The 26389-nt window shown below is 36.5% G+C and overlaps 3 protein-coding genes across 4 annotated transcripts; 1 reads left to right on the top strand and 2 right to left on the bottom strand.

Moving 5' to 3' along the window:
* The first annotated feature begins 7047 nt into the window (after positions 1 to 7047).
* On the top strand, positions 7048 to 9140 carry LOC117905247 (vacuolar protein 8). The gene has a single exon (XM_034818204.1). The coding sequence runs from the start codon at positions 7214 to 7216 to the stop codon at positions 8852 to 8854; it is 1641 nt and encodes a 546-aa protein (XP_034674095.1). The 5' UTR covers positions 7048 to 7213; the 3' UTR covers positions 8855 to 9140.
* Positions 9141 to 12230: 3090 nt separating this feature from the next.
* On the bottom strand, positions 12231 to 13120 carry LOC117904220 (CASP-like protein 1F1). The gene is made up of 3 exons (XM_034816727.1): positions 12795 to 13120; positions 12573 to 12696; positions 12231 to 12458 (listed from the first exon to the last, which is right to left on the bottom strand). Exons 1-3 carry the CDS (start codon positions 12992 to 12994, stop codon positions 12231 to 12233), a joined length of 552 nt encoding a protein of 183 aa, XP_034672618.1. The 5' UTR covers positions 12995 to 13120.
* A 3962-nt stretch (positions 13121 to 17082) lies between these two features.
* LOC117904363 lies at positions 17083 to 25436 on the bottom strand. 2 transcript variants are annotated; one of them, XM_034816940.1, is made up of 6 exons: positions 25067 to 25436; positions 22296 to 24045; positions 21941 to 22192; positions 19009 to 19089; positions 17807 to 18436; positions 17083 to 17296 (listed from the first exon to the last, which is right to left on the bottom strand). In XM_034816940.1, exons 2-6 carry the CDS (start codon positions 23571 to 23573, stop codon positions 17240 to 17242), a joined length of 2298 nt encoding a protein of 765 aa, XP_034672831.1. In that variant the 5' UTR covers positions 23574 to 24045; positions 25067 to 25436; the 3' UTR covers positions 17083 to 17239. The 2 variants fall into 2 exon arrangements, with proteins under 2 accessions (XP_034672831.1, XP_034672832.1); XM_034816941.1 differs by lacking the exon at positions 25067 to 25436 and adding an exon at positions 24290 to 25038.
* Positions 25437 to 26389: the final 953 nt, after the last annotated feature.

Genomic DNA, 26389 nt, shown 5'->3' with positions numbered 1-26389 from the left:
ATATATACCAATACTATAAAATAATAAGCTATAAAAGCAACTTAAAGTTAAATAACATTAATAAAACCTTTTGAAGTAAGATGCACTAAACTAAGTGCATAAGAAGCAAAATTATCAACCTAAACTAATATATCAACATAATTTTAAGTCGTTTTTTGATATCATAAGATGGTTTTTCAATGCCATAGGAAACAAAAAAAGAAAAAAGAAAAAAGTGGGAGCTAATAAAAAATGGTCACTTGGAAAAAATGGGTCACTTTGCTCGTAATTTGGCTCTCGTATATTTATACTGTAATATTATTTACTTGTACCAATAGTTATTTTATTTATACCTTACTTTAATTTTTTTATACTTGTATTCAATTGATGATTTGAATATATATATATAATGCTTGACATTCGTTATACTTTTTACTCAACAACATAAAAATTTCTTTTAATTTATTATTTGTTTTCAAATTAGAGTTCTCCAAATAATCCAAAATTGATTGGACGAGCCTAAAAATTTGTTGCTCCAATAATATCTATTTTAATTTGTATGATATTTGACATGTATTTAATTAAAAACATTATGACAGTTAATTTGTCAAAAATTGGATTCAAAATTTTCATACATTCATCAATTTTTTATTTTATATAGAAATTTCTATCCACATAATATTTTCATCGTATTTCCATCAACCCGAGAATTTCATCATTGATTAGGGTATTGAGGAAGGTAAAATATATGAATTTCTGAAAATCATTAAATTCTTACCAAATCTTTGGCGGGAAAGTTGTTTAAAAGGGCACTTCCTGCAGACAAAACGCTGCGTTTTGAGACAGAGAGGACGAAGAAAACCCCAGAAGAATTGCCTTTTTTCTGCAATCCGTTTCGAGCTTTGGATTTATGGATCGTTCTGCCGATGATGCTCCCTTTCCACGCAGGTCCGTACTATCGGAATCTCAATCGATTATGCTGATATGAGCTTTATCTGAAGGAAATGGAGTATAGTTCAATTCTTTGAATATAAGCAAATTTGGCATCGAGAACTGTTTGCGTATAGTTGAACGATTTCGTGTTGCAAATTTGATTTGAAAAAGTTTACTATTGAATGATTTTGTGTTTTGAATGCGATTTATTTATTTATTTTTTTGCATTGAATAGAATAGTTAGAGTTGACGAGATGTAGGTAGCCTGCAATTGCATAAACTCCAACAAGAAATTTGATTTGAAAAAGTTTATGATTGAATGATTTTGTGTTGCAAATTCGATTTGTTTGATTTGAATAGAATAGTTGGATTTGATGCGATGTAGGCAGGCTGCAATTGCATAAACTCCATGTTTCTTAGGATTTTTTTAATCACAAGGATTGGCATATGATTCCGTACAGTATAGGACCTCGATTTTGTGTAGAATCAAGCACATTTTATTAAAAGAATCTAACACATCATGCTCTTTTTCATCGAGTTCTTCAGCTGGAATAATCTCAAGAACCCTCAAAATCAAATCCATCAATATAGGTTGGGGAATTCAGTATGGTAACGTTTGATTTTCCGAGATGGAGGAAACTGGGGCTATGTTTGGTTCTCGGAGAGTTTAAGAGAAGGAAAATAAAGAGAAAATATAAGGAAAGGAAAAGGAAAGTAAAATTTATAAATTCTTTTCCTTTGGTTGTTGATGGAAAAGTAGTGGGAAATAAAATTGAATTTTTCATACACTTTCACTAAACCTTCTCCACTTTTTAAGGAAAGGGGAACATAAATCCTAGTATTTTGTTTCCTCTTTTCCTTAATGTCCTTTTCATTACCTTTTTTTCATGGTATCCAAATGTCAAAACATTATTTTCTTTCTTAGTATTTTTCAGCAAACAAACATAGTCTAGACGTTTAAAGAGAGTCACGAAGCATAAAAATTTTGTGATGAAGAATAAGATCTTATGCCTGGAATTTGTTGCCTGCAACACCCTAATCGATGGGTGTTCTAAGGGAAGGGAAATAGAGGTGGATTTATTGGTGAGCTAAAATTTATGCCTGAAGTTTGAGGAAACCAAGAAGGTAATGAAAAATTTGTTGGAACTCGAGACGCCATAGGATTTGGATCAGGATAGGTTATCAAATTTGTTTCCCAATTGTTCTTCCAAAGGATTAAAAAAGAATGATTTCCTACCTAAAGAACATGCAACGGTGAAGAGAATGGAGGACATAGCATGCAAGATATACAAAATATATGAAGATACAAACAAGGTAAATCAGGAAATCCAACCATAGTAGGACCAAAAATTGTGTTGGATAAGCTTTTCTTATGTTCTTGCTCCTTTTCCTCGGCGCTCTTTAGGCAGGGTGTTGTTTTAGATCTTGTGATGCTCAGAGGCTGCCCTCCATCTTCATATCATCTTTCCTTGAATAACAAAAACCACCTTATAGTGACTTAATTTTTGCACTTGATGGCCTTCGTAGATTCAAGTTAGATCTAAACTGATCTGTCTAGTTGCCGAGCACTTGTAGGAAGAGAAACAAAAACAAGAAGATTGATCCCATGTGATATTGTGCCAAAACATGATCACCCTTATGATGAATAGCTTGCCAAATGAATTTGAACATTAAACTGAATCGCAACAAAGATCGATTTACAGCAGAGAAAAGTGAACGCACACTTATTTTGTTTTTAATTTTGAAGATTGACAGCTCCTCATGACAAAGTTGACTCTGTAGATCATGGATCACTCAGTACTGGAAAGTTGTGGAAATAAACAACAGTGAAAAGGATACGCGGATAATACACTAGTTCAGATCATAGGTTGAAAATAATAAAAGCATGATTCGCAAGCCAACTTTACAAACCTGTAAATCCATATGTGCATGTGGGCTGTGAACTAATCAGTTGATAAATACAACTCCCAGATATTAAATATATGACGCCAGATTGCAATGATCCTGATAAGAATGTACCTTTTTTTTTATATGAATCCGAATGCCTGTTCAGCACCCCAACCATATATATTCTCATTCCTAGTAATCCCCTGCTCGTGCAACTTGCTGGCTCATCTCTATCAGATTTCAAATCCAATTCAATGGGATGGCATCAACCTTTTGCCCAAGGAAGAGAAGTAGGTCTCGCATGAGAGATAAGAGCCGGTCAGTTTAGCCGAAGGAACGACTGCCTAAAGACCACGGAATCGCTTTGTGGATAATTACATTCAGTGTTTTGAAACCTGGTGGATTTAGGCAAGTCATCCTTGGCTACCAGACGAGACTCTTTATCTTCATACAAGGCCTCCTTCCCTCTGAATACACATTCTGCAATTGAATGATGATAACTTGCAGTTCAAAGCCTCTATTTATAGTGTTCCAATAGCTTCATATTTTAGTTCCCATCTGACCCCAATTATATTTTCCTCATGGCATGGTTTTTTCTCCTATTTTTGCAAATGTCCGGTTATCAAGGCACCCATGAAAGAATATATTCTGGTTTCCATTAATGATCATTTGGATCTCGGTGTCTTGATGGCACTCATGAATGAAAAAGGACTTTTGAGCGGAAAAACATAACGGAAAGAAAGAGTGGGAAAAAAGGAGCAAAAGCTTTACTCTGGTAGTGTCCAACTGATGAAGCAACTTGCATGTGCACTGAATAATTAATCTAATCTTTAGCTCTTCCAAAGCCTGAAACACAATGTTCATTGCATGATCTTATCTCCTTCTCACCATTTCTTCCTAGCTATTTGAGCCTCTCAGGAGATGCAAAGTTTAACATTGCCAATATTTTCAAAATGCAGTTTTCTTTGTGAAAGCAAAATGTTATTTAAAGTATTTTTAGCTTTGTGACGAGTCTTGTTTTCTACCAATAGATGGTATGAATTTAGTGTATGGAAGTTCTCTCAACCTACTTGAATTTTCATAAACTGGAAGATGCCCAAATCAGACTTGTTGCCAGCAGCCTTTGACATTGAAATGCTAGGAAAGTAAAAATGTTTTGACCTCATCTAAGGGGAAGAATAGCGAAATCCCTATACGAAAGCTTGTTTGATTCCTTTAATAAAGTCAGGCTTTCAGCTTTCTGATAAAACTCCAATGAAATGGACAAAGAGTCACCTCTCTCCCACTCTTTTTTTTTTTTCATCGATCACTTTATGAGCTCATTATTCCTATGCTAATTCAATCAATGTTGTACGCCCACCCAAAAATAGCCTTTAACTTATCTCCAGAGCTTGGATTCTGTCCTATTTGACTTGTGGTATTTCACTACACGATGCATTGAACTGTTGGAATTGAATAGAGATAGCAGGTCAAATTCAATGCATTATTCCAGGCTTCTTGAATTAAAAAGTACAGCAGTTACGCAAGACCCTTCACTTGCATTCAACTTTTTATTCCTTGTCTATACCATGGAATCAGAACGATATACAGTACTACTCTCTATGGAGTCGTGGATTTGTCTAGTGTTTTCTAGATGACAGCACCCCACAAAATTATCTTTTGCTTTTCCCTCAGTTCATGTCTTATACTGTAACATTTGTCTCTAAGAAAGTTTTCGGTTAGGTTGAGTTGTGCTAAGCATCTCAACTATGGACATTCTCTCTGAAACTTTGGGGAGTAAGCCTGCAGTGTAGCTCGTTCTGGGCTCATGACCAGCCCAACACTAGTGAACCTGAACCAAGCCCATACAGTCCAAGGAATCTATATATTAGGCTGGGCCAACACATTGTCTCAGGGTCTAACAGGCCCAATCTTAGGCTTGAAAGTTTCAGTTCCAACAATTCCTTGGGCTTGGGGCAAATCTTAGGTTATAGCGCGCCCAGCTCAACCTACCCACACACGGGTTTGGTCCTTAATTTTTGCAGCATTCATAGTCCACACAAACTCTTGAAACTTGTACTAGAATATTTTAGGGCGTGATGAATACCCACTCAATTGACTCAATTCTGCGTATCACCCACTCCAACCATCGAGAAGTCAATGGATTGAGCCCTCGTAATCAATTACATGGAGTAGGGCTTACTTCTAGAGTTAATAAATATTTTATGCTATTAAGTATGCTATTGACCCTGGAATGAAGATGGGCAGTCAACAACCGTTAATTATCATCTGCCACGCCATTCAAAGTTTTCTAAAATTATATCTACATCCATATACCTGCATGCTGATGATGGCATAGTTGAAAAATATATTGCCTAAACGAGTTGGTAGTTGAAATATGTGGAGGAAGCCTCTGGGAAGAAAAGTCTTCTAAGGCATATAGGCTTATGTGAAAAGGAGATGTGGAAAACTTTTCCTAGTACCAATTACCAAACCGGGTCCACTAGAAAAAATATCATCCCAGGCTGTTTCATGTACGTCCAGTCTGGTCTTTTGTTCATCTAAGATGGTGAATCATGTATTCATAAAAGGGTTCAAAGCATTGAAAACTAGGTGGGGTTGTGGGATGTACTTTTTTGAACATGGCATGTAAATAGAACGGTGTGGTATAGTATAACTGTATCGAGTGGTAGTCTGCTTGATGTGGCATCTCTCTCATGAATTTGATGATAGTGTTGCTTTGGCCGGATACGGCATTGATTTCAGATTGTAGGTTGGGGGTTCTGCTCACCAAAAGTAAAAGCCTTCAAAGTACCGTGTGACACTGCTCATCAAGGGTGGACCGAAAAAAAGGAAAGTGATTCATTTTTCATACATCATCTTTCACTAGTTCTTTATTTATCTTCCATTTATATATGTTTAATCTGATTGTGATAGGGTTGTTCAAGGTTTATGTATATAATGAATAGTGATTAAGTGTGATAAAAAAATGGTTTATATTTATTAAATCTGATTGTTTTTTTATGCAATTTTTTTTTATCATGTAATAAAATAATAAAAATGATGATAAAAGTGATAATTCATATTTTGCCTTAAGAATTTTTAGTGTGGAAGCAAAGGAAAATGATACGATATCAACATCATCATCATATAGAAACAATGGTCTGGTTCAGTCTGGATATTGATATATTAGGTACAGAGTAATTGGATAGAAAGTAATATGGTCTAATTTATGATTGGTCAGCAACATGATAGCCAGAAAAACGTATTGAATCACCCTTGAACAAGTTCTCCAATCAAGCTTTGATAAATGGTTGGATTGGTTTACTTATAAGTTATATGCAGGAGAAGAATCAAACATGGGTAAAGAAATGTGGCCAGCATTAGTCCTCGTATAAAGATGTACTGCAGAGTGTAGAGCGACAGGCAAAGGCCTCCACGCTTTCCAAATTGCGATCCACCCATTGGACAGAAACCGAGTCTGGATGACGGCACAACTTTGGAAGTTTCATCGCCCACCTGTCAACGACTTCATAAAAGTAGCCTATTATTGAAACAAAAGAGCCTGGCCCCTCACCCCACTACCCAGGTTCCATAACTCATCCCCATTTCGGCTCTTCTCTCTATTCCCCCTCCACTCTCACCTTTGCTCCCATCTCCCATAAAAAATTTACTCCCACCTCCTGGAGGAAACTAACTTGAGTCTAAATTGTTAATATCATACCTATTCACTCATATAAAGCCTTTATTTTGAACAGTATTTGTTCAAGGTAAATAAGGAGACTTTGAAAAAAAGAAAACAATAATTAAAAAACATAATATTTTAATTTTTTTTTTTAAAATTTAAGACACTTTCAAAAAACCCAATTTAATAGATAACTTCAACCGAATTTTCATATTTAAAGTGAAATTATCTTTTAAATTATTGTATTTTTCGAATATTTTTATTTCTACCACTAATTTCTACCTTTTAAAGCTTTTTAAGGTCAAATGCCATATATAACATTCATTTCCTTTTCATTTTTTGGGCAAATTTTTATAAAATTGCTACCATTGAAATGATAGATTTTTGCGAAAATGAGTTTTATTTCTACCACATCTTGATATTTCAACTTACATCTTATTTTGCATTTTTTACTTTAGTGGTTAGAGGTTTCTATTTTCAATGATGCCTCTGTCTCTACTTTTAACATTTTGGAAAAGACAGTTGTCCTTTTTTGGTTTTTACACATGAAGCATCTCCATAAAGGGTGGCAACTGGTAGCCACGCTCAAAAGTTGCGTGTGATGTTGAGCCATGGACGCTGTTGTACATTTTCATTTGGTATGTGAATGTTGAATGCTCCATCGCCACCCAACAATATCCCAGTCTCCTTCTCTCCACCATCGCCACCACCATCATCTCCATCTCTCTCTTCTTTGTGTACTCTGCCGCTATGAAAATACCTGAAACTGAGCATATCAACCAGCTTATCTCTTCTCTGTCTGATGAGATACCTCATATACAGACCTTCAAAGGGAAATGGGCAGTTATCAGAGGCAAGCTGGGTGATCTCAGGACCCAAGTGGCTGATTTTGGTGAGTTTCCTGGGTTCAAGTCCAATCCTCTTTCTATGGAACTCATGCAGTCCATCTCGCAGACCCTACAAGACGCCGTTTTGGTGGCTTCGAGGTGTAGAGAGTCTGAGTTGTCTCAGGGGAAGCTCAAGACCCAGAGCGATATAGACTCGATTTCCGCGAAGCTGGACCGTTTGATCAAAGATGGTGAGATCTTGATAGGGAGTGGAGTGCTTCAAGATGGGGTATTGGTGGGTTCGAAGAGGGAAGTGGTGCGAGCGGAGGCGAGGAACTTGATAACTCGGTTGCAGATTGGGAGTTCCGAGTCCAAGAACTTGGCGATGGACTCGTTGTTGGGTTTGCTCTCTGAGGATGACAAGAACGTGATGATCTCGGTGGCACAAGGCGTGGTTCCGGTGCTCGTACGCCTACTCGATTCCAGCTCTTCTGTGGAGATGAAGGAGAAGACCGTGGCGGTGATTTCCAGGGTCTCGATGGTGGATAGTGGCAGAAATGTGTTGGCTGCTGAAGGCTTGTTGCTTTTGAATCATTTGCTTCGAGTTCTGGAATCGGGAAGTGGGTTCGCAAGAGAAAAGGCTTGTGTTGCCCTCCAATCTCTGAGCTTTTCGAAAGAGAACGCTAGGGCAATTGGGTGTAGAGGTGGAATTTCATCTCTATTAGAGATTTGTGATGCTGGGACGCCGAGTTCTCAGGCTGTTGCGGCTGGGGTTTTGAGGAATCTTGCTGGGTTTCAAGAAATAAAGGAGAATTTCATCGAGGAGAATGCGATTTCTGTTATTCTTAGGCTTCTGGCTTCGGGAACAGCCTTTGCGCAAGCAAATGCAATTGGGTGTCTGTGTAATTTAGTATCTGAAGATGAGAATTTGAAGCTTTTGGTTGCTAGGGAGGGAGGGATCCAGTGTTTGAAGAATTTCTGGGATTCAGTTGGGGCAGTTGGAAGTCTTGAAATTGCTGCCGAGTTCTTGAGGCATTTGGCTTTGTGCCCGTCAATTGCAGAAGTGCTTGTTTCTGATGGATTTATTGGTCGGCTCATGGTGCTGTTGAATTGTGGGGTGGTAGGTGTGAGAATTGCCGCAGCTAAGGCTGTTGATGCATTGGGCTTTAGCACAAAATCGAGGAAAGAGATGGGTGAATGTGGGTGTATTCCTCCACTGGTTGGAATGTTGGATGGTAAGTCTATTGAAGAGAAAGCAGCAGCGGCGAAGGCATTGTCCAATCTCATGCTCTATGTGGGCAATAGAAAGATTTTTCGGAAGGATGAAAGGGGAATAGTGGGAGCAGTTCAGCTTCTGGATCCTTTGATACATAATTTGGATAAGAAGTACCCTGTTTCTGTATTGACCTCAGTTGTGAATTCAAAGACCTGCAGAAAGCAAATGGTTGCTGCCAGTGCTTGTGTATACTTGCAGAAACTCGTCGAGATGGATATTGAAGGGGCTAAGAAGCTTTGGGAAAGCCTTGGTCCGAGTAAGTTATGGGGTGTTTTTGCCAGATCATAGTAATGAAAGATATCTGAAAATGGCAATGCATATCATGAACAGCATTGTCAGGAAGATTCAATAATTTGTATCTACAATTGTTGTGTTTTCTTTTTGTTTTCCTTTTTTTCTTGTCCATAATTGTAGGTAGAATTTGCCCTAGTAAAGTAAATGTTCGTAGCCTAATTTCCCGATGAAAACTTATGTGTAGAGCTGTGATCTTGGTTTGTTGATCTAACTGGATTTGAGTGTTATGTTTTTCTCCCAAGAAGCCAATAAATTAATAATGCTTTATTCTCTATGAGTTCATCCATCTGTTGAATTATTCCTTTGAGTTTATGGACTTCATATTGGCTGTCTGAGGCACTATATACAATTTAATCATTCTGAATCCCTGAGTTTTTTTTTTTCCTGCAACAGGTTCTGAAAGTAGGAATTTTTACTAAATTTTGCACCTAAATGTTTTTTTCTGCTACTGGCCCCTTTGTTATACAAGTGTTCTGGAAATCCTTTTTCTGCATTCCATTTTATCCAATAATTAGTGCTTTGTTGTGCTCCATTTTCTGAAACTTCTTTTGTTGATGTATTTTATGGCTTTGTTCACATTAAGGAAGAGTGTTATATTTTTTTGGATTTTACTTCTAAGCCATCCTCCTACTTTTATTGGAAACTTTCCCATTAGCAACAATATTAGATTCTTAGCATAGTTTTAAATTGTTTGGCAGTTGGCTGTGGTTTTTTTTAGATGATTTCCAGGTAATGGTGGGTCTGGGCCATGTGCACTTGTCCAATGCCTTGTCCAACACACTGCACCCCTGTGTTGGTGTAGTTATCTGAACATGTAAGGTCCTATCTCCTTCTTCTTCATCCCCTTCTTAAACTATGGGGATCACACTTCCTATTCTGGGACCTCAGACTGATATACTTAATTAACATTTCTCATTAATTCCTCCATAAATAGTAAATTACAATGTTCAACAACTTCAGATCAGTTTCGTAGTTTGATATCTCTTAAGAGCACACCCATGTAATGGTGGGTCTCAACTATGTGCATTTGTCGCATGTCTAAACCATGTGCATTGTCTGATGCAATGTAGCGAAGGACCGATTGAAATCTGTTTACACCTTCAGATGTCTCAAATCTTTTATTATCAGAATATCAACTGCCCAAATTCTGAGTTCAATTACTTGCCCTTAAGTAGCAATAACCCTTGCTCTGTTGCAGTGTCCATATATAAAGTTGAAACCAAAAATAGAACCAGTGTTGCTTGATGAGGCATGGAATTTGGCTGTCTATTTTATGCTGGAATGACTAGAAGCTGTGATTCAAGTTGAGCCTTCTTGAATTTAGAGGACCCCCCATTTTAACTGGCTCCCTCTAAAATGAAATTCATTACGGCTGTGTTCACCAAGAGAACATGAATCCAAGAAACAACATAGGATGGTGAACAATAGAGAGAAGTGTGATGAAGTTGCTCATTTCTTAGCTAGGAAATTGGTCTCCAAGTTGTGGACTTGTGAGACCAATTAGAACACACCGAGCAGCAGTTGATGGGCCCTGGCTATTACTGGAGTTTAATGTAAACTTCATTTGCTAGGTTTATTGCTTGAAACTCATAAATGAAGGAATCAGCTCTGCCGAGATTCTTCAGTTTCCCTTTCTTCATTTATTTTTCGTGGAATAGCATCTACTAGGTTATATCATGGTAGTTCCAGATCCAACCAAAATTACATATTAACACAGAGAAACTTCTGGATTTGGTGTGTTTTCACTGTTTTGCCTTCATGTTTAAAGATGCCACATCCTAGTTACTATCTGTCCTTGAATATCTGCAGAGAGGAAAGTATGAATTATTGCATAATGATGTGTCTGAGAAAATGAAGGATAAGTTAAATAGGAAGATAGTGAGAAATGGTTACCAAGAGGATGAAGAATAGGAGAAAGGGATCAATTCATAAAGGAAAACCTAGGAGCATTTAGCAGAGGTGTTGGGATGTGTTTGCCTTGGGGTTGGTAGTAGATTTTTAACTTATTAAATCCTACAGTTGACATACAATATGATACTAGAATTCTGAGCTCAATTCCTTGATGATAACACATCATAGGCAATTAAATAATCACCATCATACCCCGAGCAATAAACTCTTCAGTCCTGGGAATCTCATTCACTGCCATACAATGTGCTATATTTACTAAATTTTTTTAGCTGAGTCATGCCCTGTACTTGTTCATACCTGAATTTTCTTAAACAAATATATGGCAGCAGGACTTGTTTACGTAACCTCTGTGTATTTGTTCATGAATGTTTAATGCTTTCTGAACTTGTTCACATCCTGAATAAACTATATCCTTCTGGTGTCTTTTGCTTTTGTCTTTTTGTATGGAGGCAGTGAAAAAGGTTGAAGAATATTTGGGCCGCATTGCTTAAGAACAGAGGTTAATGTTCTCACTTTGGTTCACAACTGCTAAGATACAATCAACCAATTAAACTATTTTACTCACAACAAGTTCTCTCTCTATTTCCTTTTCTTTCTGCCCATGTTGCAAGCATACTCTCTGTCATCAAATTTGAGCATTATTTTGAGGATGAGGACTGGGATCCAAAAAGGAAAATAGAAGAAGAAATTTTCTTCTTTCTTTATATCCCATTTTTCACTTCACACGTTTTCCTTTTGTCCCTTTTCCTATGACATGCATTTCAACATGAGAATTGGTGAATCAATGAACTCTCCCCTTTACATTGAATTTATCACCCCTCCCACCAGATCCTCCATGTACTCGGAAAGTCCTAGAGTCAAACCAGCCTTTTTTCATGCTTTTTGGGCTCATTCAAAAGCAACCATTTTGCTATACCCACCTAGGGTTTCTTTATTTCCATTTTGGCAAATCATCAAACCACACACCCTAGCCTTAGAGACTCCAGAGTTGGCCATATGGCAGGTCAGTCTCATGCCATTTGTTGGTCCTGTTTCACACCCACTCCACTTCACCTTGAAACTAGCTTTTCTCATTTTTAGTTGTTTTATTTTGGTTTAATCAGCTTAGCCTTGGAAAAGAAAAAGTGGAATGATATCTCTCTTCCTTAGAAATCTTATCATGCCCCTTTTCAGTTACCTTTGAAATTTTGGTGAGGATGTGACTTGGTGAAGGTTTAATAAAGTTCGAACCAAAATCTTAGTGAGAATTCCCAAATCAACCAGGGGAACTGAAGGCCCTGAATTCAATAGCCTGCACTATAGTTATGCTACTCCAGGGCTTTTGATGATACATAAACGGAATCAAATAGTACATTACCTCATCTACACGCCCACCTCATCATCATCATCATCTTCTTCTTCTTCAAACTTCTAATTCTACTACTACTTTTACTCTGATTGTACAGAAACCGAATCTAAGTCATTCCCAGACTCGAATTTCTCTGGACTTGTTTGCAGACATAATGGTGAGCATCAGTATGAAAACAAAGGCCAAGTAAGAGAACATCAGAGAGAGTCTGATTCTGTTGCAGTACTCGTCAAATTGGTCACAGATGGCCATCCAACCAGCATGGTTATTCCCATACCTTCCAACATATCCTATTGCAGTTGCAGCAGCACAACCAGCCAGCACCAAAGACATCATGCACTGAAAAAAAAATGGGAAAAGAAAAGAAAAAACAGTAAACAATGGTTAGTTTCAGCCCGTCATCTCTCCACAACACTAGCTTCAATTCAAGATTGAAATCAAACCCTAACTTACCAAATCATGCAGGAACAACAAGAAGAACTTCATTGGGGTTGAGCCTCGATAGAAGAGGGAGAAAGCTGGGAACAAGGTCAGCACAGAACAGCCACATGCAATAGCATTTGCGTAGGAGAAGAACCTGCAAATCAGGTACAAGATAACATCTTCACAACACTGAATATAAACAAAAATGACCTCTACACTTGGTAGGATTTCTTCATGTTTAGAGTATCTTACTTGAAAGCTGATGAGTAGCTATACTTGGCTTCAACTTGGATCCCATACACCTCAACGGTTTGCTTGCTGGTGATCATCATCCAAGCTGCAGTCAATGTAGCAGTTACTGTCAAAATTCTCAAGCATATATGGGCTCCAAGGAAAAGCTTGTGTGTTCCCAGAGGTGGGTTCTGCTGAAACTTGGCCTCAATTCCTGCCATTACAAGATATTTTCTAGGAAAAACCCTGAAGAAAATAAGAGCAGAAACAAGAAAGGAAAATAAAGAGAAGAATGAAGGAAAGAGAGTCTATGGGGTATATTTATAGAAGAGATATAGTTAAAGGAATCTTTCAGATCAAAGGATAATGATGTGAGAGATCACCTGAAACTTGAAAAAAACTTAAAAGCAAAAAAAAAATTGTAAAGAAAATTTAATTTTTTTTTTTTTTAAATAAAAAATCATGGGGTTTCAGTTCAACTGTAAGGCATGAAGTGAATCGATTGCTATATTCTTGGAAAGAGGGTTAATGTGAACTGTTGGATATGCGTGGCCGTTGGATAGGATGACTTGTGGTGTGGTTGACTCTTGAGTCTTGACAATAGGCTTTTCATCCAGGCTAAGGATGTGGACTAGTAGTAGTTTGTTCATTACCTCTTTCTTTGAAGAGAATTTTAAAGTTCTTCTTCGAACTTAAAAAGAAAAATGATTAATAATTTTAACAATGAAATTATAATTTTTAAGGTGATGATCATAATTTTAATATATCCTAAAAAAATGAAAATAATATTGAAAAAAAAAATCCCCCAAATAGGCCAAGTATGAAGTTTACGAGATTGAAAACTTATCCTAAGTTTGATTTTTGAAAATTTTAATTGAAAAACACGACGAATATGGGTAATTATATTTGATTTTTTAATATATTTTTATAATAAATTATATATAAGAATTTTTTTAAAAAAAATATTTTTCTTTTTTAATATTAATATCATAATTTTGATGTAAAAAAAATTAATATCCGAATTTTAATACTTGTAATGTTACCCAAAATGGGCCAAATAACAAGTGTACAAGATTGAGAATTGAAAGCACATGCGTCCATCATTTTTGTCCACATCTCCAAAGATATGCACAACCTTGCTTGGAGAGACAAAACACCCACTATATTTTCCAATGATAAGCCTCGTGGGAACTTCGCTTAAAATATTTTCATTTAGTTTTAGTATTTAAAAAATGCATAAATATTTCACCAAAATCTTTAAAGTCCATCATTAATTAAAAAATAATTTATAATTAAATATATTTTTCAAATTAGAAAAATTCCTTTTGGGCATTTTACATTTCAAATAATTTATATATATTTTTCTTAGTATTTGAGTTTCAAAATTCGAAAAGCATGTAGAAGAAAGCGCAGCATATTGTGTGATGTTGGCCCAAAAAAGAGGTTGACACGACACGCCTTGGGTTGCAACGCACGGTGCTTAGCCACATTGAATGGTTACGGTTATGGAGGTTACAAACTTACAAGCACATGTTGATGTAGAGTTTCTTTTCAGCTACTACTTTCTCTTTGGAATCCTTGTGAAGCAATGCCCAACTTTCTCTTCCTCCTTTTTTTTTTTTTTTTTCCACTTCTTCGTTTATTTCTAAGATCAATTTTTTCCATTTCTAGGGTTTGTGATGCATATAGCTTAGGAGGTTGAGTTAAAGCAAAAAAACAACTTCACCCATGGTTTGTGGAGGCATAGGTTACATCTTGTTAACTTTGTTATATTATTGGTGTGTTACCTATGAGCCTAAACTTTTCTTTTCATTCTTACTTTGTCTATAATTAAAAGGTATGGTCACATATCATCAAACCAACTATGTTTATTTCTTAGAAAGTGCGAGAACAAAAAAAATTGAATGGGAAAGTAGAAGATATAAAAAATGTAAAAATTTTCTTTTATTTCAATGTCTATAAAAAAATTGATGGGAAGAAAATTAAATTAATAAAAAATGTATTTTTTTCAATATTTTTTTAATGAAAATGAAGAGAAAAACTTTTAAGTTATTGTTTTTTTCAATGTTTTCAAACGGTCCAAATGACCAGACTTGACCAAAATCGTGACCAGTTGGTCCGGTTTAGTTTTTAAAATCATGGTTTTTTTTTTTTTTCTTATATTCTTCGAGATCTAAAGAAAGCTCTAAAAATTGACTACCTTATAACATACCACAATTTTCAAATTGTCAATTCTCCAACCTAACTATATCACTCCAATTTATGATTTGTGAGAGATCCTTTTCCCAAAATCACTCAAATCCATTATTCTTTCCAAACCCACCCTTAACAGCAAACAACTTTATTATATGAATTCAGTTTTGGAAATTTCTTTCATAAAAACAACATCAATACCAGGAGTATTCAGTTGAATACTTAATTCTCTACAATTAATGCTATTCTGGTTGAACTCTTTATCGACCGTTCATCCTCCATGTGAAGTCCACTGCATTTCAGGGAAGAAGTAGTCGTATTCTACTATGGTTAATAATTTAATGTAAAGGTTTGAATTTAGCTGGGAATATTCATGTGCTAATTTTGCTAAAAATTCTATAATCTTTTCTGAAGAGTAGTCTCAGGGCATGTGATTCCCTTCCTTTATGATGCATCGAAACAACCTAGAGAGCTTTGGGGATTATATGGAGAGTTTGGTGCTAACAATGACCATTAACCAACCACATTAAAGTAGTCGAGGATTTAGTGGGTTGTTTGGAGTCATGGAAAAGGAAGGAAAATGGAAGAGATTGAATATATTGAAAACATTAAATGCAGTGTAATCACAAAGGTTAATGGGGAAGACTGGAATAAAAGTTATTGGTTTGATTGTTAAGAGTATGACAACTTATGATACCAAATATTGTACACAACTTAAATTATTTATCCTTGTCTTATTTTACATGTCTCCAATGTGGGAGCTGTAGGGACCTCTCTTGAGCGGACACGTGGCAGATTACCCTGGTCTCACAAGGCACCCTTCTATTGGACACATGGCACCACTTGCCTTCTGTCCGGACCTAGTAATTGCTGTCCCAAGCAGGACCCCTGACCATATTTGCGGACAATCATTACTCATCCCACCAAAAGCACACTTGATAGGACATCCCTAGGTATTTTCAGACGACCTGTTACGCCTTGCCCTGTGCCGTCGGTAGAATGAAAGGACAAGTGAGACGACAAGTCGTCCCACCAACAATCTCTATCAACCTCCTGAAAGATAATGATTGTTCTGTCACCCTTTGAGCAACCATCATGACTGCGAAAGTCAAGGAGCCTCCCCATCTTCGATATGACAAGGCTTCAGACACTATAAAAGCCTTTTGATGACTCAACGAAAAAATGGAGGTAAGACATTCATTCCAAAAACCTCATAAAAACTGATACGCTTTATCGCCAATCTAACTAGAGCTTTGGAGAGTGTGTCCGGACATCTTTTACAGGAGAGTGGAAGGAAGCATCGCTGTCAATTGAGTGGGCAAAAATAGCAAGGAGTTTTAGTACTTCCAAGAAGTCGCGACCTCAACAGGAGCCGTGGAGCATCCCTTTGCTTGGGTAGATAGAAGTGGCCCAGACAAGCCAAGGGCTAGTGCCCAAACGGGTGAGAGTGTCCTCCATCCAAACGTATTTCACTCCGGTAAAGCAAGCTTCCGAACATATTTCACTAAGATAGAGCAAGCTTCCTAACATATTTCACTGGGATAAAGCAAGCTTCCGGACATATTTCACTAAGATAGACTAAGCTTCCGGACAGATAGTTAATTAAGAAAAACCCTGAGCAATAAAGTAAGCATAAAAATTGAAACATTTGTAAGTTACAAATGTTATACAGGAATTTTTTTTTCAAAAAAAAGTAGATGAAAAAAATATAACAAAAGAAAAAATAAACAAAAATAAAAAAATAAATTTAAAGTTAATAGATAATATATATAAACTCATTTCACCTATTTTTTTTCCCTTTATCTATATAAAAATTAAATGATTTTAAAATATATAAATTTTAAACTAATTTTTACTTTTTTTTAATAATAAATCAAATATAAAAAAATCATTTTCTAACATCTTTTCTGTCCTAGATTTTTTTATTTATTACAACCGTACTATTGTGTTATTCAATACCAAGGCCTAATCCTAACTTACTATGATATAACAACTCTAATTTTAACGCGCATTTTAACTCTATTTATTTTGAGTTGACAAAAATGAAAAGGAGCGAGAGAGAGAGAGAGAGAGAGAGGAGAAAACCTCATCATCCTGTTATCTGGGGTCATGGGAATGGCTGAACAGAATCATCTAATTTATTGAAAATGGAAATCTCTACAGGTGAAATGGGGTTATTGCCCCAGTAAGTGATGTGATGAACAAAAAATTACATTTTATTTCTTACATACAAATGTACAGACACAACCAGATTCTGAGATCACCTGGGCCTTCTAGTTGCTGATGTCAAAGTATTTTGGATCTGAAGGAAAATCATATTCCACTTGTAGCTGCAGTACAGAAACAACCCCTTGTAAGATTAGGGTTCAGAACATAGATTATATAAGAAAAATTACTTGGATGACTCCGAAGATTAAACAAATCTAAAAGAACTAAGGTTGCAGAATATGTTCATTCTTCTCTAGTCAAATCACATGTAACATTCAGAAGATGAAGGAAATAGACTTCCATTCCTTCTGGAGATGTGTTTTTGGGATTTAAGAGTCAATATCTTGCAACATGATTTGCTAAGCTTGTTAAGAACTTCCATGGAAATGGAGCACCATCCCAGTTATACCCACCTAATCTAACAGGATAGATAAGTCCTCTACTGGACTGCTTCTGTCTTTTGTCATTTTTCTTTTCTGGTCAGAATAAGCAGAGCCTATGTATATGTACAGAATAAATTTCAGTAATGCTAAGCCAACAATTGAAGCTAGCTTATTATCACATGCAACAGGCAAGTAAACCATATTAGTTGATAATATTGAAGTTGGCAAATGGTAAAGAGTTCAGCATACCTTTCCCTCATCAGCATCCGAATGGCGTTGAGGGAATACCACCCTTAGATCATTATACAAGTAGAAGCGTCGCTCCCCATCAATGTCCATATTGTCTCTTGTTGGTACAGATAAAGGATCGGATTTGCACCTCTGGATTGACCTCACACATTTCTTAGGAGGTGTGCATAAAAACCGGAGATGAAGAGCATAACGCAGAACACCAGCACCAGTTGTGTTCTCATTGACCTTTGAAGGGCTATGTACAGATTTGCTTTCAGTTACATGGCATGTATTCAATGGAGCATTGTTCAGCCTACTGGTCTTTAGGTATTCACTACTGTTGAGTTTGCTAAAATGCAAGGCTGGTGAGCCTCCCTCTTCGTTACTTTGGGATCGATGGACATGATCCCCAGTGTAGTCCGGAACTGCAGTTTCTATCATTTCCACACCCTGGCTTGTAGATCTTATTGTATGTGCAGCATCAATTCCATTTGAATTTGAAAAATCCCTGCTTGGTAAAGAATGACTGGTGTTTGAGATTAAAGATGGCTTGACATCATTTTTCATGTGAGGAACTCTTTGTCCTCCATTCCCTGGTACAGAAGTCGATCTAGATGAGGCCAGAGTGACCTTTTGGCGCAGAAATGTCTTTTTTTTAAATAAAAAAAAAGATACAGGGAAAAAAATAGCAAATGTAAGGATCTCAGTTCACACTTAAATAAATAAATGAAACAGAAAAAAGAAAAAGAAAAAATACTGCAGTGTAACAGTTAAATGTGAAATGAAAACACAGTTGAAATAGAAATATCTAGATGAATGAGAGACAACTAATAACATAAACGCCCATGAGAAGTTAGAGGTAGCGCCAAAGATCAGGGAAAGCCAAATGCTGTCTATGACGATTCAAGCATGTGTGACAAATACAAATAAGTGCACTAATAAGGAGGAGAAATCCAAGTTGAAGGCTCCAAAGGACGAGAGCAAGGCCAAAATGACCATGTTTTGAGGTTAGGAAAAAAGACATGATTGTCGACTTGACAAAGGATACGACTCTAGATAGGCCGGAATGGGAAAAAGAGATTCATGTAGCTGACCCTATGTAGTTGGAATTAACCCTTTGTTGAGTTTAAAACTTGAAGTTTCGTGAAAAAACATATAGTGTCTCATGTCAATAAACATTTCATAAGATTTAAAATATATCGCATATTTTTCCAGCTAACCTTGGTACCAGATGGCATGTCACTCAAATCATAGTTACAAAGAAAGGTGTGAATAGGCGTCTTTTCTGGATTGCTAAGTACCTGCCAAAAGCAATTCAATTGAGGGTAAAACAGCCATACACTGAGTTATAAGTCTCACAAGTATCATTTCAGATTCTACTGCTCAATGTATAGAAGCTCCCATACAGCATGTAAGTATTCTACTGAGCAATAAAACAAAATTGCAACCACTGGGACATCTCAAAAACACTTGTCATAAGGGTCATTCCTATTTTAACATCCAGCTTTTGCCATTTAGGCAACCATTTTAGCCACAAACTTGTCGATGAGGCCATGTTTTGTAAGCTCTATATGAATCATGTTCCTGCTATTTAAGTGGTTGTGCACAAGCAAGGGAGAACACAAGGCAGATGGAAAACAATTTTAAATGTTTTGAATTCTTATGTGTAATCGCCCGTAAAGCATCTAGAGGAGCTGAAACAAATTTCAAAAAACAATGGGGCATGTCTCCAAACATCTCGAGTTTGACCAAGAAATCAGTGTTCACTCCATCATTTCCCTTCATATGCTTTCCCTCTTGAGCATGAGCTCATCACTCACTTGCCACTAAGCAAATTTAGCTCATCCTAAAAGCCAGATTCCCAAAACTCCAACTGCTTTAGAAGGAAAAATTGCTTGCATCACAATCAACTATGATAACAAAACTCCTACCATTTTTTTCTAATGGAAACTCAAGATCTTGAGCAACAACTGAGCCATCAAACGACATTTTTAGGTCTCAAATGAAATTGTCAAATCTTTTTTTCTCCTACACTTCCAGTATTATACTCAATTTTTTTTTTCCGAGTCTCTACTCATAGGACTTTAAATCCCAAGACTACAAAATTGAAAACTATCCTGCATCACCCAATAAAAAATAGGTAAAAATATTCCTAAACATAATTCCATGAAACATAGTTCTAAAGGGTATTGCAAACAGGAGAAACAACCAGGGAACTCGAGCAAACTACTTGGGAACTTATGTTGGCACTAGGGGAGTATTCTAAAATCAGATTTAATCCACATACCAAAAATAAGTAAAGAAATTATCAAGGAATGAACAACAAAAATGCAAATGCTTATATGCTTCATCCAATAAGGCTATGGTCATAAGCAATGGTTCATCCACTAGAGCCATGATCACAAGCAAATCTAATCAACCACCTTCAATAATGATGACGGACACTACAATTGCAGATTTTCCCCTCCAAAGACCCAAAAAAAAAAAGAGAAAAAACTGCCAAAAAGTGTATCCGAAAAGGGTTTCAAAGCTGCAACAAACTCTCTTGTTCAGATTAAACATGGATTTGCCCAAAAGCTCATGAAAACTGGTACCTACAGGAGAAGAGTCAGACAGTGAGCCATCATGCTCTCCTATGAAGGAGGACATTCTATCAGCTTTAGTTACAAATGAGGCCTTCAGATAGAGTTCCAGACATAAAATCCTGGTTGGACAAGTGATGGAAAGCTGGAAATTTCTGTTCCAACAAGTAAAATCCTAAGCGAATTGTCCTTAAAACAAAATCTCTAGAAAAATAACAAATTAGAGACAAATCCAACAATCAGCATTTTGGATCAAATTCCACAAGCCATCAGCTCAGCTTTCCACCACACACAAAAAATCGATGTTTAAGAGTTCGTTTGGTGGTGATTCTAGGAAGCGTTTCTAACCTTTTTAGCACTTGAAATTTTTTATCAAAAGAGTTGTTTTCAAATATTAAAAAGATTAGAAATGTTTCCTAGAATTACTGCCAAACATGCTCTAAATCTCCCAAAATACTAATTCATTGCCTTTTCCATAATATCTTACACATGAAATCATTCTTCTGACTGACATTTTGTCACCTCAAAACAAATCGATCAACTTTTCACCAGTTGCAAGAAACCCAAAAAGCTATGACACTCCACAAGGCTGCATACACTATAATTGAATCTTTAACCATAATATCCCACAAAACATAAATATCACAAATTAAAACTTTGTCTGCAAAATCACTATTAGCAATGTCCTGAAACTCTTGTATACCACTAGTTGGTGGTATGGATTTGTTCCAAATCCAAGTTTTATTGGCAGGTCAACAATAAGAGAAGAAATTAATGGTGAAGAGCCAAAAGACATGCAGGCTTACATGTTTCATCCAACAAGTATGTCCACAAATGAATACGGACATCAAGCTCCACCAATAATAATGGAGATTGCAATGACATGAATTTTCACTAAAAATTAATAAAAGGACTCTTTGCAGAGAGTGTTCAGAGGAAGAAAGAACTCTCTTGATTACATACAGAATATGGCAACATCTCAAAACTTACAAAAAGTGGTGCCTAAAACAATACCAGGTCAACAACCACATGGAGAGCCACCATGATCACGAGAGCCCACCTCTCCTTCAAAACAAACTTCCTAGAATGGATCCCTCTCTCAACTTTGGATACAACCTACCCCATTTAGTAATGTTTCACACACACAGTCCTTGTTGGATCAGGAATAGCAAGTTGGCAATTCCTAATTCTTCTTAAGCCTCTTCCGAATGAACATTTCTTAAAGTATCTTTTTCTTTCCTAGAGGTCATGATTTAGTTTGCTATGCAGCTTTTCTAACATTGCTTATTCGTTTGGTCAAGTTCCTCATCAATTATCCCTGAAATTTCCTGCTTGTGTTTACAGCATAATTTTGGGGCAACATTTCAACTTCAATTTCTTGTACTGTTTCCTTCTTTGCATCCTTTACTGGTACTGGGTTACTAGTAAATCTAAACAGGAAGTGAATGAACTCTTCTACTACTATGCACCTAAATCAATGTATTATACTAGATTCAAATAAAAGGAGTTAGTAGTCCACTAGTCCCAAGTTGATAATCAATCAAATTTTTGACAGATAAAATCCAAGTACCAGTTGTATCCGCCCTTTCATTGGTATACGCAGGCGGTTCTTTTCTGCTCGTGAGTCATTAATGCTAAGGCTCCTCTTCATTTTTGGGCCTCTGTACTTGTCTGATGGAAAATTCCCAGCAAGATCTATTGATGAATAGTACAGTAAGTAGTTATCCCCATCCACACTAGTTACTGCAAAAGGAAGCTTCTTAGGTTTGGGTGAGAAATTCCCTCCAGTGACATTAAGAACAGCAAGGAAACCATCGATTTTCTGCATATAAAAATCATAAAAAAGAAGTTGAAGAAAAACGTGTATAAGTAGCAGAAGTTAAACACATGAATACCACCTTATATCACAGGATGTTGATACTAACCTGACTGACTTTCCCAGATGATAACCGGCCAGACAACAGGGACTCCTCAAATGAACCAACTAAGGACCTTCTAACATGCAATCCACTCAAAATTCTGACATACTTGATACAATGTGGATTAATGGTTGAATCATGCCCACAATGCTCACCCATGCTCGAGATAATCTCAGGTGTAAACAGGTTTAATTTTTTCTGGAGAAGATCAATATCTTCAAATGATTTGCTTGACAACCCGAAGTACTCTTCCTTCTGGGAAGATAAAAGGCCTGAGACAGTTCTATCAAGCGACTGTTCCACATCCTTTAAGGTCAAATAGTCATCATCTAATTCTTCCCTATTATCCTTGCATCTTCCAGCAGCTTTTATTCTTTCAGGGAATTTTGGACCAAGAGGAGATAAAGATAGTGGAGGGGAGAGCACCTTTATTGAAGATATAGCTATTGCTTCAGAGTGGGACCCCAACTCAGCTGTTTCTCCAAAGTAGATAAGTCCAGGTGAAGATAAAACGGGATTATGAGACAGTAGGTCCTTCTTCCCAAGCAAAGGGCCATCAGTGAGAAAAATGGAATTTGCCCCATAGGTATCATCAGGAGAATTCTGCCACTCTGGGGAACCAGGTGCAGACCAGATTGGAGGACTGAAATAATTGGAGCTCTCGATATTAGCTTTTTTATGATCTTGTGACTCAGAAACATTATAATTGTCACTACATCCCTGGGGAGCAGTCTGATGAATAAGGTGACGAGTGTCATGGGCATCACCATCAAATTGATCTGGGAGAAGCATGCCACTCAAAGGTGACAATAACCGCTTCCTCACTTGCAACCCACTGGCATCAGTTGCATCGCCGGTGATACAAGCAACAACAGATGAGGGTTGATTCCCCTCAAAGATATTAGCAGGAGAACTGAGAGCCCTTGATTCAAAACCCACAATTCTTGAAACAGGACTCTGAATATTCCGAGAACTTTTACGAGTGAACAAGCCATTTTTCTCTGTAGAGCCAATCTTCAACCTGTGTAAGTTGGATGTACCCTCATTGTGAGTATCCAGGCCACCTGGGTCCTGCGGAAGCTCCAGGATGGTTTTCCTTTGGAAATCTCCTAAAGAAGAGCATGGCAATTCCATTGCCATTCGATTGCCTGGGTTTCCCCCATGCAATCCACTTAAATCACAGCTGCTCACACCAACAAATCGAGATGGAGTTTGCACAAATGTGCTCAATGATGTGGTCACTTCCTCAGCGACCGCACTGGAGGACACTTGAGGCAAGCCCATATTTAGGGTCGAATATGTTATTGTCCTAAGTCTTCAAGAGGGTCCTTTTTTCAGTTTATTTATCCAATGTTTCAAACTTCTATTCTTTGCCCCCTAATAAGTACACTCTTACACAAAGATCGACCCTGTCTCAATTTCCTAATGAACAAATGAAATTCAAGTTGCTCAATCCCATCACTGCCATCAAAGATTATTAAAACCTCACAATCCCTAACTCCCACCCCAACTTCACCAAGAAAGTAGAAATTCCCAGGATTACAAATCCATATATATATTATAATGCCTATTACTAGCAATCTACCTACTGCGTCATGGCTTCAACTACAGCACTCTCATGAGATCCTCAAGAGAAACTCAACCATTAACCGGGAATCCAAACCGCACAGCAAGGATAACCCATCTCTCCTTCACACCAGCAAGCAACAATAGAAGTGAGGTTCATGTTGATTGTAGCAAACCACCACACAGAATCCTGGTATACATCAGAAAAAGAAAGTGTGTTATAACCGGTATGAAAATCAAATAAAATACAAAAAGGCCAAGAGAAACAATTTTGCAGACTTCATTTTCCATTACCCTGTGCTTATAGACTGACAAAACTAAGGAAAAGACTGGTAAATAAAATTTTGCACCTTTGGTTTTTTTTTTTTGCTGGTTTGATTTCTTAGAAATGAGAAAGTCGACTTAGTTAGAACCAAATATAAGAGAAGACTCACTTAATTGTGTGTTTTTCTTTCCATGGTTCCAAAATAATGGAAATGCCACGACTAGGATATAATTTCTTTTCCTTCCTTTTCTTTTCCTCCATTTTCTCAGCAACCAAACCGATCATCACATCTTTACATCCAACTTGAGAGAAAAAAACCCAGAAAATACACATGCTACTCAGGAAACTTCAAAATCTAGCTAGGCTTTAGGCATTGATCTTTGATTTTAACAGAAAATATTTTAACAGGAAACCCACAACTAATTCCAAATAACACTCCAAAACACTAAAAGTTTAACAACAATGCAATCGAGAAGAACTCATTTTCTCTCCAATTTCAGCAGATGAGAATCAAAGCCAAACACAATCTCTCCAAACAACACATCAACAAGTACATAATCATAAAATCCCCAACTTCAATCTATAAGACTATAATCCACATCAAAGTACAATAATTCAACCATTTCACTCAGTATAATCTGATTGGATGCTGAGAAACCAGAGGTAAATAGAAAAAGGAACAGAAAATTAATCTGTCAATTTTCCCAAAACCCAAAAAAGAGTGAAAAAAATTCTGCTGAGCTAAATTGAGCTTTCTTTTCTTTCTTACGAACTAAAAAACGAGAGGAAAAAAAACCCTCAGTTTTCTCGGCGACCAAACAGAATCGAAAAAAATTATCAAAAAAATCGCAATCGTGTATCGATAAAATCAAAGTCGATCATCAAAACTCTTATCACACACAAAAAATAAAATAAAATAAAATGAAAAAATCGGGTCCAGACCCACCAGTGAAGCTTTGATTCATTCAACAAAAAACGAATAAACGCTGAGCTGACCCAAATATTTTCTGAAACAAAAAGCAAAATCAAAACGCCCCGTTTTGAAATTCCATATTTTCCTGAAATTTTCTTCTCTTCCTCTTCTCCTTAGAACTGCTTCTCCTTGCGTTGAATTTGCGGTTCCTCAGCATTCCCATACCTCTCTCCTCTCCCGTCTCCCGTCTCCCGTCTCCCGTCTCCCTCCTCTTGTGTGAGCCTCAGCTTCTCAAATTATACGCGTCATCGTTTAACCAGAAACGTCTGGCTATTCCTTGTGAAATGTGTGTGTGGGGTTAGCCTTCACAAACCCATATTTCTAATACCACATGCTGCTCTTTCCAAGTTGCGGCCTCTTTTATTCTCCCAACATCTGCACAACTCAATTCAAATTTGCTAAGTAACTCATTTATGGTATAAGTTGATTTAACATTGATATGTTTTTTTCCTTTTTTTTTTTTTCTTTTTTATATGATGTTATCAAAATTATTTTTATTTAAATGATTTTAAAAAATATTCATTATATTCAATTATAACTTCTTCTAGAATTTAATCATCCAAGTTCTGTTGTCCATCCCACGGCGCCCTCTAGAAATTGTCAAGAATATTTAATGCGGTGGTTTGATTTTCAAATATTAGGTATTCAAATTTAATATAAAGGTTCAATGAATGATAATTTTAATGTGGATAAACATGAATTATAATGTACTAAATGGTAAAATTATGTGGCGACAAGAGATTGTTTTTTTACTAACAAAAATATGGTAAAATTATGATTCTAGAACAAGTCACCTTCCGTGTATCAAATAGACAAATTTTTTTATTTTAAAATAAATAAAAATAAAGATATTTAATTTAAAAAATAATTATAAAAATTTGGAACTTGGAACTTTTAATAAAATAGTTTAACTATCAAGGTATGAATTGTAACTATGTGGAACCCATGGACATGATTGGAAATAATTTGTGGTCGTTGATTATTTTTGGAAAAATCGTGTGCGGGTGGGCTTATGGTAAGGTTCCACGTGTCGGAGACTGAGCTGGCACTCAATTAGAGACGTGTCATACAAGGACTCATCGTATGAAACGTGTCAACCGCTGATGGGAAACATTCAATTAATCCTATTTTAAAATTTTTAAATATTATTTTAAAATTGTATGTAACCGTTGATTTAGCTCAATTCTATGTGCTGCTACGTGTTTTCTTCAAATTTTATAAAATATTTTATTAACTTATTTTACCTATATATTTAATTTATTATTTAAAAATTCAATTACTTACTCCATGATAATG

This window comes from Vitis riparia, chromosome 17, assembly GCF_004353265.1.
Source record: "Vitis riparia cultivar Riparia Gloire de Montpellier isolate 1030 chromosome 17, EGFV_Vit.rip_1.0, whole genome shotgun sequence".
NCBI lineage: Eukaryota > Viridiplantae > Streptophyta > Magnoliopsida > Vitales > Vitaceae > Vitis > Vitis riparia.
This window is presented reverse-complemented; position numbering and strand designations above follow the sequence as displayed.

Coding starts and splice junctions, on each gene's coding strand:
- LOC117905247 (XM_034818204.1), top strand. CDS start 7,214: ATGAAAATACCTGAAACTGAGCATATCAACCAGCTTATCTCTTCTCTG.
- LOC117904220 (XM_034816727.1), bottom strand. CDS start 12,994: ATGGCAGGAATTGAGGCCAAGTTTCAGCAGAACCCACCTCTGGGAACA. Junction 12,697..12,794: donor AGCTACTCATCAGCTTTCAA/GTAAGATACTCT, acceptor CCTGATTTGCAG/GTTCTTCTCCTACGCAAATG. Junction 12,459..12,572: donor TGTTGTTCCTGCATGATTTG/GTAAGTTAGGGT, acceptor TTTTTTTTTCAG/TGCATGATGTCTTTGGTGCT.
- LOC117904363 (XM_034816940.1), bottom strand. CDS start 23,573: ATGGGCTTGCCTCAAGTGTCCTCCAGTGCGGTCGCTGAGGAAGTGACC. Junction 22,193..22,295: donor CATCTGGGAAAGTCAGTCAG/GTTAGTATCAAC, acceptor TTTTATATGCAG/AAAATCGATGGTTTCCTTGC. Junction 18,437..19,008: donor ACATGCCATCTGGTACCAAG/GTTAGCTGGAAA, acceptor TTTAAAAAAAAG/ACATTTCTGCGCCAAAAGGT.